General features: G+C 47.2%; 1 protein-coding gene across 7 annotated transcripts in view; it reads left to right on the plus strand.

Annotated features, from left to right (window-relative positions):
• The window catches only part of TSHZ2 (teashirt zinc finger homeobox 2), a 909,619-nt gene that overhangs the window by 715,290 nt on the left and 178,906 nt on the right, over window positions 1-15,423 (plus strand). For 3 of the 7 annotated variants that reach the window (XM_081557269.1, XM_081557264.1, XM_081557270.1), the window contains one exon: window positions 3,626-8,837. In XM_081557269.1, coding sequence (XP_081413395.1) covers window positions 3,916-6,693 — 2,778 coding nt within the window. In that variant the 5' untranslated portion in view covers window positions 3,626-3,915 and the 3' untranslated portion in view covers window positions 6,694-8,837. Of the gene's footprint in view, window positions 1-3,625; window positions 8,838-8,963; window positions 9,145-15,423 lie in introns of those variants that run through there. The other 4 variants (XM_081557265.1, XM_081557267.1, XM_081557266.1 and 1 more) reach the window with 3 other exon arrangements.

The raw sequence follows: 15,423 nt of genomic DNA on the forward strand, positions 1-15,423 counted from the left end.
CTTGGGGCTTTACGAGTGGTCAAGAACCCACTTGCCAGTGCAGGAGATATAAGAGACTAGAGTTCGATCCCTGGGTCGGGAAGATCCCTTGGAGAAGGACACAGCAACCCACTCCAGTATTCTTGCCTGGAGAATCCCGTGGACAGAGGAGCCTGGTGGGCTACAGTCGATGGGGTTGCAAAAAGTCGGACACGATTAAAGTGACTTAGCACAGGGTTTTTTTGCAGGTAGTGATCACTTATTAATGATTGTTTGTCTAGATTGAGAAGCTTTTTTTCCTTCAAATCAATTTATGGAACTAGAGACCAGCAATACCAGTTGAATGAAAAATCCACTTGCTGGGAAAGAAAAGCACAATACCAATAGCAACAAAAACAAATGAACACAACCGTAAACCCAGTAATGAGGCTGAGTTTTTACAGTCCCTTTTGTTTTATGATAAACCCTTAAAATCATGGGCTCTCGTCTCCATTATTCCCACAATTCTGCCTTCGGAGGTGTTTATCTATTCAGAGACATTGCAAGGAAATCTCACTGCTTAACCTTTAACCTTTGGCTCTATGCAAAGTTTTCTTATTCATTCAGTTCAGTTCAGTCGCTCAGTCGTGTCTGACTCTTTGCGACCCCATGAACCGCAGCACGCCATGCCTCCCTGTCTATCACCAACTGCCGGAGTTTACCCAAACCCATGTCCATTGAGTCAGCAATGCCACCCAACCATCTCATCCTCTGTCATCCCCTTCTCCTCCTGTCCTCAATCTTTCCCAGCATCAGGGTCTTTTCCAATGAGTCAACTCTTCGCATCAGGTGACCAAAGTACTGGAGTTTCAGCTTCAACATGAATCCTTCCAATGAACACCCAGGACTGATCTTCTTTAGGATGGACTGGGTGGATCTCCTTGCAGTCCAAGAGACTCTCAAGAGTATTCTCCAACACCACAGTTCAAAAACATTAATTCTTCGGCGCTCAGCTTTCTTTATAGTCCAACTCTCACATCCATACACGACTACTAGGAAAACCATAGCCTTGACTAGACAGATCTTTGTTGGCAAAGTAATGTCTCTGCTTTTTAATATGCTGTCTAGGTTGGTCATAACTTTCCTTCCTCATTACATTGGTAATAAAAAGAGAGTGGAGCCTGGTGGTTAAGACCATGGATTCTCTCATCACGCAGGCTGGGTTCAGGCATGATCTTGCAATGCTAACTTTGCGGCCTTGGAAAAATTTCTTAACTTCAGAGCCTCAGTTTCTGCATCTGTGAAATGAAAATAATAATAGTTCCTACTCCATATGGATGTTGATAAAAATGAAAGAATGTATTTGGAGAGAATGTTTACTCAACAAACATTCTTCATCTTCACTGTGGCCCATATACATATATGGAATACACACATGATGAAATACCAGTAAGCCATAAAAAATAATGAAATATTGCCATTTGCAGCAACATGGATGGACCCAGGGATTATCATACTAAGTGAAGTAAGTCAGACAGAGAAAAAACAAATGGTAAATGATATCATTTGTAGGTGGAATCTAAAAAACAATACAAATGAACTTATTTAGAAAACGGAAACAGACTCACAGACATAGAAAACAAACTTATGATTACCAAAGGGAAAGTGAGGAAAGGATAAATTAGAGGTACGGGATTAACATACACACACTCATACATATAGAACAGGTGGCCAACAGGGACCTACTGCACAGCACAGGGAATTGTATTCAATATCTTGTAATAACCTATGATCGAAAATAATCTAAGAAGATGTATATATGTATAAATGTATATAACTGAATCATTTTGCTGTACTCCAGAAATTAACACAATATTGTAAGTCAACTACAGTTCAATAAAATAAAACTAATTTTGGAAAATAAATAAATAAAAGTCTGAAAAAAAAAAATTCTTCATGTTCAGTCTTTGGAGCCCTTGGAGCTCCTGACTGAGGCACTTTGCTTCTAATAATACCCTGTCTCTCCTCTCTCCCTGCCTCACAAGAGAGACCTCCCATGCTTGATCGCCCCTTTTTCAAGTATTATCACTAGTGAATGGAAACAGAACCATTGCACCGGGGATTCTCCCAAGTACCTACCTGCACTGAGAGGGGAGATAGAACCTCACAGGGAAACTACTGCATTGATATCATGCAGCCCATGGAAATCTAAGACCAAATGTCCCTTGCTTTGGTACGGCTTTGGTTGCATTTTATCCACGTGGCTCTGAAAAGGCCAGGTGAAGAAAATGAGTACATGGGCATAAATAGTCACATTCCTCATCTCACTGATGGGTATTTGCCTATCAATTCCCTTTGCACTGGCTCTCTCATGCCTTCATTTTCCCTGTGCAATTACTGGTCCTAAATCCTTTCCGAGAAAGGAAAGCATGCATCCCCAATAGCACTTTGCATCCACAAATCAAACGTATAATTGGCATCTCATGACGGGGACCCACAAATCACAATGCATTTGAAATTACAGGCACAAGATCGAGAGGGCACTTTCAGCCTTGTCTGAAAAGGCTGTTTCTTCATAAACCTGTTTGAGAATAATAGAATAGTTCCCAAATCTCCCATTCTAACACCATTTGCTATTATTCCAAAATCATTATATTTGCTGAGCTTACATAATTTTTGAGCTATCAGTGGAAGACTTTATTTGATACTCCATAATCTCTCTTCTTGCTGTGCGACTCTCTACAAATAAAGCCGCTGGAACCAAAGAGACACTGGCTCTCAAAAGTATAATGGCTGTGCATCCAAATTACTTCTGAGCACTCAAAAATGATTTATTAAGATGATTGTATGCCAACAGGGTCAAGTGTCACAGTAAACCTTACCATGAAGATGCCAAGGGTCATCTTAGTTTGCTTATGAGCCAGTGTTCTTCTTGTAGAGATATGTTTTTGATAGGATTTGAATTTCAGTCCAGCTTTCCTGAAAGTCATGCACGTGAATTTAGAGACTGTCCCATTACAGGAGTATTAGAATGATAGCCCTTAAGCATTAAAATTATTAACTTGGGATTCTAAGCATTTATAAAAATGATTGTTGTTGTTCAGTTGCTAAGTCGTGTCCGACTCTTTGCGGCCCCATGGACTGTAGCACACCAGGCTTCCATGTCCTTCACTCTCTCCTGGAGTTTACTCACACTCATGTCCATTGAGTCAGTGATGCCATCCAACCATCTCATCCTCTGTCATCCCCTTCTCCTCCCACCTTCAATCCTTCCCAGCATCAGGGTCTTTTCTGATGAGTCAGCTCTTCCCATCAGGTGGCCAAAGTATTGGAGCTTCAGCTTCAGCATCAGTTTTTCCAATGAATATTCAGGGTTGATTTCATTTAGGATGGACTGGTTGGATCTCCTTGCAGTCCAATGGACCCTCAAGAGTCTTCTCCAACACCACAGTTCAAAAGATGACTCCTGCCAGTTTTCTTTTAAGGAGGCATTAGATGGCACAAAAGACATCCTTTGGCTTTTTCCTTTATTCATTGCCCATTATTCATAAAAGCGTCAATTAAATCATTCATCCCATGTGGGAAGCATTTGGTCTGAGTGGGGAAATGGGAGTGGAATATGTCACCTGCTATTGTTATTTCACGTCTTCTTCTTCTCCTCTCACAGGCTATGCCCAGGAGGAACAGCTGAAGGAAGAGGAGGGAATCAAAGAGGAAGAGGAGGAAGAGGAAGACAGTGGTTCGGGAGCTCAACCTCAGGGCAGCAATGACCCAGGGACAGACGAGGAGCTGGAAACGGGCCCCGAGCAAAAAGGCTGCTTCAGTTACCAGAACTCTCCAGGAAGCCACCTGTCCAACCAGGACGCCGAGAACGAGTCCCTGCTGAGCGATGCCAGTGATCAGGTGTCAGACATCAAGAGCGTGTGCGGCCGAGATGCCTCGGACAAGAAAGCCAGCATGCACCCCAAGCTTCCAAACGAAGCCCACAGCTGCATGGACAAGATGACCGCTGTCTACGCCAACATCTTGTCCGATTCCTACTGGTCAGGCCTGGGTCTTGGCTTCAAGCTGTCCAACAGTGAGAGGCGGAATTGTGATACCCGAAACGGTGGCAACAAGACGGATTTCGATTGGCACCAAGACGCTCTGTCCAAAAGCCTGCAGCAGAACTTGCCCTCGAGGTCCGTGTCAAAGCCTAGCCTGTTCAGCTCGGTCCAGCTGTACCGACAGAGCAGTAAAATGTGCGGGACTGTTTTCACCGGGGCCAGCAGGTTCCGCTGCCGGCAGTGCAGCGCTGCCTACGACACCCTGGTCGAGCTGACGGTGCACATGAACGAAACTGGCCACTATCAAGACGACAACCGCAAAAAGGACAAGCTCAGACCCACGAGCTACTCCAAGCCCCGGAAGAGGGCTTTCCAGGATATGGACAAGGAGGATGCTCAAAAGGTCCTGAAATGCATGTTTTGTGGTGATTCTTTCGATTCCCTCCAAGATTTGAGTGTCCACATGATCAAAACAAAACATTACCAAAAAGTGCCTTTGAAGGAGCCAGTCCCAACCATTTCATCAAAAATGGTTACTCCCGCCAAGAAACGCGTCTTCGACGTCAATCGGCCGTGCTCCCCAGATTCAACCACTGGGTCGTTTGCAGATTCGTTTCCGCCCCAGAAGAGCGCCAACCTCCAACTGTCCTGCAACAACCGCTATGGCTACCAAAATGGCGCCAGCTACACCTGGCAGTTCGAGGCCTGCAAGTCCCAGATCCTGAAGTGCATGGAGTGTGGGAGCTCCCACGACACCCTGCAGCAGCTCACCACCCACATGATGGTCACCGGGCACTTCCTCAAGGTCACCAGCTCTGCCTCCAAGAAAGGCAAGCAGCTGGTGCTGGACCCACTGGCCGTGGAGAAGATGCAGTCATTGTCAGATGCCCCAAATAGTGATGCCCTGGCTCCCAAGCCGTCAAGTAACTCCGCCTCTGACAGCGCAGCCTCCTCCACGGAGCTGAAGAAAGACAGCAAAAAGGAAAAACCGGAGGAGAGCAACAAGGACGAGAAAGTCCTGAAAAGCGAGGACTATGAAGACCCTCTCCAAAAGCCATTAGATCCAACGATAAAATACCAGTATCTGAGGGAGGAGGACTTGGAAGATGGCTCAAAGGGCGGAGGGGACATTCTGAAGTCTTTGGAAAACACCGTTACCACCGCCATCAACAAAGCCCAGAACGGGGCCCCCAGCTGGAGCGCGTACCCCAGCATCCATGCAGCCTACCAGCTGTCAGAGGGCACCAAGCCTTCCTTGCCTATGGGCTCCCAGGTCCTGCAGATCCGACCCAACCTCAGCAACAAGCTGAGGCCGATCGCACCCAAGTGGAAAGTGATGCCCCTGGTGTCCATGCCTGCACACCTGGCCCCTTACACTCAGGTGAAGAAGGAGCCGGAGGACCAAGACGCAGCGGTGAGGGAGTGTGGGAAAGAAAGCCCCCACGAGGAGGCGTCCTCTTTCAGCCACAGCGAGGGGCACGCTTTCTCCAAAAGCGACCCCCCTGTGGAGTCCAAAAAGGCTGAGCTGCGTCCCCCAAAGGAGGAGGACCAGCTGACGAGAGAGGGCGGTGAGAAAGAGAAAGCTCAGGCTTTGGAGCCGGCGTCTCCGCTCAGCAACGGCTGTGCCCTCACCAACCCCACGGCGGCCCTGCCGGGCATCAACCCACTCAGTGCCCTGCAGTCTGTCCTGAACAATCACCTGGGCAAGGCCACAGAGCCCTTGCGCACGCCCTCCTGCTCCAGCCCAAGCTCAAGCACAATGCCCATGTTTCACAAGCCGAGCCTCAGCGTCATGGACAAGCCGGTCCTGAGTCCCCCCTCCACGAGGCCGGCCAGCGTGTCCAGACGCTACCTATTTGAGAACACCGACCAGCCCATCGACCTGACCAAGTCCAAGAGCAAGAAGGCCGAGTCCGCGCAAGCACAGTCCTGCACGTCCCCGCCCCAGAAGCATGCCCTGTCCGACATCGCCGACATGGTCAAGGTCCTCCCCAAAGCCACCACCCCGAAGCCCGCCACCTCCCCCAGGGCCCCTCCTGTGAAGCTGGAGATGGATGTCAGGCGCTTCGAGGACGTGTCCAGTGAGGTCTCCACCTTGCATAAGAGGAAAGGCCGGCAGTCCAACTGGAACCCCCAGCATCTCCTGATACTGCAGGCTCAGTTCGCCTCCAGCCTCTTCCAGACCTCCGAGGGCAAATACCTGCTGTCCGACCTGGGCCCACAAGAGCGGATGCAGATCTCGAAGTTTACGGGACTCTCGATGACCACCATCAGCCACTGGCTCGCCAACGTCAAGTACCAGCTTAGGAAAACAGGCGGGACCAAGTTTCTGAAAAACATGGACAAAGGACACCCCATCTTTTACTGCAGTGACTGTGCCTCCCAGTTCAGAACCCCGTCCACCTACATCAGTCACTTAGAGTCCCACCTGGGTTTCCAGATGAAGGACATGACCCGCATGGCCGTGGAGCAGCAAGGCAAACCGGAGCCGGAGGTCGGCCGGGTGTCGTCGGCTCAGCGGTCCCCGGAAACCATAGCTGGCGAAGAGGACACAGACTCTAAATTCAAGTGTAAGTTGTGTTGTCGGACATTTGTGAGCAAACACGCAGTAAAACTCCACCTAAGCAAAACGCACAGCAAGTCACCCGAACACCACGCACAGTTTGTAACAGACGTGGATGAAGAATAGCCCTGCAGGTATGGGTTTGCTCCCGCGTGGCTGTGACGGTGACTGTGAGGCCCTCCTAGAAGGGAGATGGTTCTATTTAGGGGCAGCTGACCTCTCCCTACAGCGAGAGGACTGTAGCCTCCTGGAATAGACCAGAACATAAATAAATCCTAACCATTCTCTCAATTTCTGCAGCTTAGCGTTGGGGAATAGAACAAAACGGATTTAGAGTCGGAGCTCACAGGTTACTGCTTCTTGATTCGTGATCTCCTTAGTGACCCAGGGCCCAAGTCTCAAGGTCCAGTTAAGGCTGTGCCTCATTGTAATTAATCAGTACTGACTTCTCTTACTATCCCATTTCCCTACCCCCCCTTCCTATAGTCATGCTAATGGCTTATAAAGGGATGAAAATTTTGAAAAAGAAATAGTGAGCAAGAGAATCAAGATTGCAGAGTTCCTGGGGGCAGCCACTCGACAGAGATTTCTTAATCAACTCATGAATAGTTTAAAGCTGGCTTTATCATTGTTAGTTATAATTAATGCTTTTGGCAGCTTATTTGCAGCAGTTGCTACCTTCCACTGCCCGCTCCCCCAATTTGTTTATTTCCTGTTCATTCGGTTTCCTGTGAAAGGGCATGTGGCCTATAGTCGGAGGGTAGGAAAATACTCTTCTCTGCAGGACACTGAGATGAAGAGAGAGGAAGCTTCTTTTCTTCCTGGGTCTTTTGGTTGCTCTTAAATTAAAGCTAATATCAGAGTCCACTATTAGCAAAGGTAGATGCAATGCATGGCTTGAGACTTTATTTGGTATAAAGAAACAAATGGCACACTCATTGCCAATGGCGTGGGGTCCTGCAGCTTCGAGATAATTTGCATCACGTATCGTCGAAGTTCCATGCCTGGCAGATTAGCAGGGCCCAGCCAATCTATGTCACCTTCAGGAAAGCAGACAGATTCCAAGGTCAAATACCTGGGCAGATAGTCACAGCAGCTATTTTCAAATCCTGGGCATAAGCAAGGCAGAAATTATTCTCGTCGCCCTCTGTGTATTTCCTCTCCTTCCTTTCCTCTCCTCTCCAGCACGATGCCGCCCCCACGTGCGAGAAACTCCCACACGCATCAGCGGTCCTGCACTCTGGGCCGCAGCCCAAAATGAGACCCCACCTGACTTAAAACTGCACTTGCCAATCCAGTTTATGTCATGCTAGGTTACAGGTTAGTCTTTTTAGTTACATATGCGATAAGATATGAACAGCTAATAATGGCATGCAGTTGACCCTTGAATAACGCAGGGGTTAGGGGCATTAACCTCTGCACAGTGGAAAATCCGTGTGTAACTTCTAGTCGGCCCTCCCCATGACAGTTCCTGCTTCTCCTGTATCCGAGGTTCCACACCTGTGGATTCCACCAACCCAGACTGTGGAGTACTGTAGTATTTATCGATACTTTTGGAAAAACTCCACTTATAGGTGGCCTCATTAAGTTCAAACACATGCTGCTCAAGGGTCAACTGTGCAAGCCCTCCCCACCTCCCGCTGTCAGAGCACCTGTTAAACAGGAGGTTTCAGATCAGGCCATCAGGTGAGGAGCAAGGGCAGAGTGGCAGGTGGGGACGGGTGTGACTGTGGTGTGGGTGTGCACTCACTTCACACCGCAGAGGAGGGTTCACCGAATGTGAGGGCGGTCAGAATGAAGCAAGGGGTTAAAATCTGGAGCTATCCCCTCGGTGAGATGACCTGAGAGCTTCTGATGGCAGGGGAACCCATCCCATCATGCAGATGGCTATCTGGGCCCAAATGATGACTTTGGTTTTGTTTGCACGTTTTTATCATGATAATTAAAATGTGTTACTGGCAGATTCCTCTCTTGCTTTCTAAGCATGGTTGGTTCAGCTCACACTATATTGAAAGAAAAGCTGAAACACATCTATCGAATCTACATGTGAGCTTGGGGTTCCATGACACCTGTTTATTTGCTATACAATGTTTTAAATTTTATGTAACTTGCTAGTATGCTTTCCTGGTCCTTCAAAAAAAAAAAAGGTGGATATACACAGCGCACATAGGGAAATGTCTCCAGTCTCACAGTGGCAGGTCTGAGCCATGATGAAAACAACAAATAGGTATGTTCATTTGTGCTACAATAAAGACCAATTTTCCACCTTTTCCATGTTAGGTCTGTAATCATTTTTTTAAATTAATATCACAGCCAAAACATTACAATATGTAGATATAGAATAAGGAGAAACAGAAAGCCTCAGTCAAAATCTGAAACGCACTTACCTGTTCTAGGGAAGCAAAGAAAAACCAGCAATTGGGAAAAACCTATACAAAGGGACTTGATGCACTTCAGTCGCTCAGTCGTGGCCAACTCAAAGGTACTTAAAAGTGTATTAAATACACAGATAGGCTAGCTCTTGTCTCATCCTTCTGCGTCTGTACGGAATAAATATTTCTGATTTGGACCTTCAAAGTGTCATATTACAGAATTATCATTATAGGAAAACAAAGCTCCCTTCTTAGATAAACACTGGTGTGCTGTGATTCTGACAGAGGATTGCAGGAAAACAGGTTTGAGTGTTCGGGAATCATTCAGACTGTACGTGCCGTGTGCACATAAAAAACAGTGTGGGTGCTCGGTGTTCACGTCAATACCAAGGATGCCCCCGCCTGCCCCACAGCTCCCACAGCTGCACAGAGGCAGCTTTCTGGGGCTCTGCTCATCCGCAAACGAACCCCTCCACCCCGCGGTCCTCTTTGACAACAATACGCATGCGAAACCTTGCCCACTGCTCAGAATGGTGTTTATATGATACTAAATGATCACAAAATGAGATCACTGCTATCTGGAACTCTAATTTCAGTTGGATGTCTGATCGCATGAATTGTACAAAAATGACATGTCATTTTGTGAGGGATGGTCAAAGTTTCATGGAAATTTTGAGAGTATTACAGTATCTATGCAAGATGTGAATTTTGACCTGAATTTTCTTTCTTTTCTTAGATAGGTCTTTTTTTTAAAGATAAGTCTTAAATTCTATAAAATTCTCTGCCAAATATTAAATGCAACTTTTCATTAGAAATTAATTAGAATATGTTTAATGTGCATCCCTAATTTAGGACATAAGTAATCTGAGAAAACTTCAATAGATATTCATATATACCTTTAAAAACCACATGCTCCTGAAAAACAGAAATTAAACGAAGAGCAAATCAATGATGAGTCTAAGATGCATAGGGACTTGAAATTATAGTCATTACCACAGTGCACAAGAGTGTACAAGTTTAGCATCACGCCTAGCCTTGAAATTGATAGAGGAAATGAATTCTGGTCCAATAAGCTGCCACCTTTGTTGTGGATGATTTGATAAAAACCCATGTTCAGGGTGAACAGCATGTGAGGTGCCAAGATAAAATAAAGGGTGTCCAGCTAAACTAGCATTTCAGGTAAACGACAAATACATTTTTTTAGAACAAGCATGTCCCAAATATCGCATGGGCCATATTTATACTAAAAAGTGTTCATTGCTTATCTGAGGTCCAGATGTAACTGGGCATTCTGTGTTTTTGTTTGCTAGACCTGGCAACCCTAACAGCAGGGGTTATATGGCAGCCTGGGAAGAAGAAGATGAGCTGGGCTAACCCATGGCTGGGCTTCCCTGGTGGCTCAGTGGTAAAGAACCTGGTTGCCAACGCAGGAGGCATGGGTTCGATCTTGGGTTGGAAAGATCCCCTGGAGAAGGAAATAGCAACTCACTCCAGTATGCTTGCCTGGGAAATCTCGTGGACAAAGGAGCCTGGCGGGCTACAGCCCACAGTCCATGGGGTCGAGAAACCGTCAGACACCACTTAGCGACCAAACCACAGCCACCCGTGGCTGTCACAGGCACCGACCTCGCCTTCATCTAGTGAACAATAGTCTTCCTTCCCATACCTTTCCTTTCTCCGCCCGCCGTTTCTCCCTGTCTTCCTTCCTCCCTTTCATCTGTCGTCAGCTATTGGCTGTGCTTTTACTGTGCTGCAGGCTCTATTAGCAAAGCAGTGTAGAGAAGAACCAACAGCCGTGCTGATTAAATGTGCCAGGCCTGCAGCATGCACCCGCAGAGACACTATTTCATTTGATTCTCCCAAACAGGTAGGGACTGATTCAACCACTTTCCAGGGAAAGAAATGGAAGCAGAGAGAGTCTGCCTGAATTTCTCACATTTCCACCGTCTCTGAGCCTCTCTCTCTCACTATCGCCCATCGAGAAAGCCATCACTCCATGCCAAACACTGTGCTAATCCCAGGGAGTCAGCCAGTGACCAACTGGGACAACTGCCGCTGCCCGTGGCAGACGGCTCTGGGGCAGCTGCTGAACAGGGCGCACAGGAGGGGCCGGTCCCGGGGGAAGTGGAGGAGGGGATGGTGATTCAGGCCAGCGTGGGCCCGGCCTGCAGGCCTGCAGGCCTGCATTCAAGCCCTAACTCCCCCACCATCTCTAAGATGTGCCCCACTCTGTGTCTTTGAAACGTGGACAGAATTCTCCTCTAGAGGAAAGTCATGAGAATCAAATAAAAGTATGAATTTCTTTTCCATAAAGCCTGGCGCATAGTAGGTTCACAGGAAGAGTTAGTTCTAGGCAACATCTAGAGGACCCTATCACGTTCTTCAGCCTTGCCCAAAGTGTATAGAACTTACGGAGTATTCCTGTGTTGAGCTATTTAATACCTAGGCAGGTGCCCCAAGGAAACCTTGCTGTTGTTTAGTCCCTAAGTCGTGTCCGACTCTTTACGACCCCATGGACCATAGCCCTCCAGGCTCCTCTGTCCATGGGATTCTCCAGGCAAGAATACTGGAGTGGGGTGCCATTTCCTTCTCCAGGGGATCTTCCCGACCCAGGGATCGAATCTGTGTCTCCTGCTTGGTAGGTGAATTCTTTACCACTGAGCCACCTGGGAAGCCCAAGGAAACCCTGACCTACTGTTTAATGATAGTGACAGCAATGACAGCTGAGACCTCTTGGCCTCTTTCTATGAGCCGGGCATGGGTATTCAGATCATCCTGATTTTGCCAAAAGCTCAGAGGCGTCTGTGATTTGTCTAAGAACACACAGTGAGTGTAGGGGTAGGATTCGAACCCTGGACTGCCCAGCACTCATCAAGTTTCTCCTGCCTCTTGGCTTCTCCTCCATCTTGCTTGATGGTTTCCAGGTGCTACCCAAGCCCAGGAATCCATCCAGCAGCTCAGAAAAAAGTCTAAGTGTGGCATACGTGTGCAGAGATGATAAGAGCTTGCCTCAGCCTCTGGGAGGCTCCAGCTATAAACCAAGCACCACAGCTTCAGGAGCCAGGGACCGACCTGGGGAAGAACCCCCACATCCTCACTCTCTTTAATGTAATTTCCTTGTTCAGTCAAGTAATGATGCATTCACCATGGAGCATCTCACCAAGAAATGAGCCAAATCCCAGGGAAAATAACTCTGTGAGAATTACTATTATTTTTAATCCTCATCTTGACTCTCATTTGGGGGAAGCAAGATGTGAAATCAGAAGCAGGGCTAGCCGTGAGACCGCAGCGATTCTCATGCAGCAAGAAACAAGCGCGCCCCCTCCGTTCACATTTTCACTTCCTCCGCGCTCTGGCTTAACCCCTCTTTTGCATCGATGCATCTCCGCCTTCGTTGCACTTTCCCCCTCATTTGGACTTCTGAATGCTCTGTCCTGACGGGTATAATTTGGTGCTTTAATATAGAGTAACATTATTTTTCATTTACTCCAATCTGCCATCAGTATCATCTTTTCATTTAACCAGATGCAATTCTTTTTTCTTTCGCTAAATTGAAAATCCATGAGCGACAGGGAGTGCAATGTTTTAATTAGCTCATATTTTTTATATGGATTTATGTCTTTAAAATACATTTGTGTAATTCTTCAGCTAAATTAAAAACGTCTTTCTGCAAAAGTGAGGAGGGGAAAATAAGGAGCTAAATTGTGTCATTAGCTTAGGTAGCTATAGAGGGCCAGATCTGGCAGAGGGACACACACACTATCACCGGCGCCTCTGCCTGGGCAGATTTTGAACTTGCCCTTCATTGAAAGAAGTCTTTCTCTGTAAAGATTTTTCAGAAATGGCTTGAGGTGGGATTTCTTTTAAGGTTCCAGTAAGTAAACAAGCAGTTACCTTTAACGAACTAATTTGAAACTGAACCTGCCGCCAAGCAACACAGAAGAAAAAACACACCAGCAGAAGTCAGCACGATAAACAGTTTCCTCCTGCATTTCTCTCTTTGTCTTTTTTTTTTAACGATCAAGTTTCAAGCGTTCCACAGTGCTTTTTTTCTACTTTATAGGAGACAAGTGACATTCCGTGGTAAATGAGAGAAAAAGCCACGCAGAACTGAAATCTTTCTAATGCATTGACACCAACTTGCCCTCTATTGTTGGAAATGAGCAGGCGCTCATGATTGTTCATCAAACAGCTCCTAATGCAGTTAAAGCATTCAGCTATAATTTCTCCTTGCATTTATAATTACTGTCATAGACTGCACACCTCGGTGAGCAGATTAAAGCTATAAACTATTTAGCCGCAGCTCCAAGACGAGGAACTTGATTTGTCTGGCAGGAGTTATTTGTTAGGGAGCTTGACACTTCACATAAAAATGACTCAACTTGATGAAGAACAATGCAGTTTTAGCAATGCAGGGATTTTAAATCAGTCACGCCGCCACGCCCTGCAAGAATCGCAGGGCAGTTTGTTAAAAGATACGGAGGCCACAGAGATAACAGAATGCATCAAGGGTACCAAAATAGAAGCGGGTTTGGTGTGCTGGGTTGTCTTTCCTGTCTCTTCCTCCGAAAGAGCAGGAGTTTGTGGGAAATTGCTGCGTGTCGTGTTCTCCTGTTAAATCCAGGCTCACCTGGCAGGAGACGGGGAGGCCGCGAGCCCGGGGCGCGTGTCACACGCCGGGGTTTTAGAGAACTTGGTCCTGCCGTTAAGAACACTCACTTCCCAAAGCCCAGGAGTCCAGGGCACTGCAGAAAGTGCTGGTGGATGTTGTATCTGGAGTGTTCTTTATCTCTTTGTTTTTTGCTGGTAGGAAGTGTATGATATATTTAGGGCCCTTCTCTTGGGCTAATTCTCCAGCGGTGCTGTGAAGACTTGCGAAAAGAATGAACATGCGGATTGATTAGGGAGGCTGGCCGGATGGAGGGCGGTCAGTGCAGCTCCCTTCCCGTTTCAGCTCGAGTCAGGATCGGGTAGAATAGCGTGCGTTCCGGGCGGCGCTCAGCACTGGGTCTGGACCACTGCACAAGGCCTTGACTCGCGTTCCCCTCCTCTCTTGATCACCTACCTCAAAAAAAAAAAATCCTCTTTTGTTTACTTAAAGCTTAAATCAAAATGAGGTGGATTGTGCCATTTGATTTAAAGATATAAGGAGAGACCACTAGGACAGATGGAACCAACGCAGCTTTGAGGGGGAGATGACAGTGCTGGGTGGTATTTGAGGCCTTGGAAAGGAGGCGCTGTAGCCCTAACCTGAATTTCTTCCCCTCTGACTCTCCCTCCCTCTCCCTGCCACCAGCTCCCTGGAACATCTTCATTCCCAGCAGTCCAACCCCCGCAGTGGCTGCATCATGCGTAGAAAGGTCTGCCTTGGTCCCCCATGCATTTCAGTGCAAATGATGTGTTGATGATGACGGTGTTGATTTGTGAGGTTAAGAGGAAAGCTAAAAACTGCCTGTCATCGTGTGTCCGCTCACTATTGTCCTTGGTGTCGTCAATAGGTGGTGACAGAGGATTAACGTTTATGGAGCATTTACAGCTATTGTGCTAGGCTCTTCATGTACGTGACCTCAAGTCATCTTAACCCTAAGCTCTCTAAAGAAAGAACGGTGACTGCACCCAGCTTGAAGGGAGGAAACCAGCTCTCGGAGAGGGCAAGTGATCGGTGGTGTCATACAGCCAGGATGCAGCAGAGCTAGAAATTAGGTGTGGACAAATGACCATCCCCCTCAAGCTGGCATCTCAGACAAACACTCTCCCATCACCTTCCAGGGATCCCCTGGGTTAAATTCTGCCGGGTGCCACTACGAAGTGTGAGATGTGAATCCCGTCCGTAACTGATGTGTATGGGAGAGAAGATGATTTGTATGGGCAAAAAGAAAAAAGTGTTTAAATATCTCGAAAGCTCAAATCTTTGACATAGACAACTCCTACCACTTGGGCCCTCCAGAAAATTGGCACTTTCAATGTGCATGGTTTTATCTGGTACTTTTTTCATCTATGGAGGAAAAAAAATGATGTTCCAGGTTATGTTATTTTCAATGCTACATTACTCAATTTCACAGTCAAATAATTCTATTTTTGTTCACCAGCGGATTTTGTCATGTTTAATTGTTTATGACTCCCCCCCCCCTTAGCTGTAGCCTCCACTTCCCCCTTTGCTGCCTTCCTGTGGATCCTCTGGTGTGTAGTAACCATGGAGACAAGTCCCTCCTGGATGTTGTTTGCTCTGGCTTAGAAGTCAAAGACCAAGCGGGACCTCGTCATCCCAGAAATGCAGGAGGATGAAAAGGGAGGGGACTTTGGAAGCCGAGGGAAGGACCGTCACAAAATCTCAGGTTTTGGAGGCTTCCTGATGTCTAGAAATCCTGTGAAGGAAGCCCAAGGCAGAGCTCAGTGGGCAGGCACGTGGGACCTGAACTGCTGAGACCAGGCCTCGGGATCGGGTCTCCACTTTTCAGCTGAGAGACCAGGGGCAGGTCACATC

Source organism: Giraffa tippelskirchi, chromosome 13 (genome assembly GCF_054371585.1).
Source record: "Giraffa tippelskirchi isolate mGirTip1 chromosome 13, T2T-mGirTip1v1.2.pri, whole genome shotgun sequence".
Classification (NCBI taxonomy): domain Eukaryota; kingdom Metazoa; phylum Chordata; class Mammalia; order Artiodactyla; family Giraffidae; genus Giraffa; species Giraffa tippelskirchi.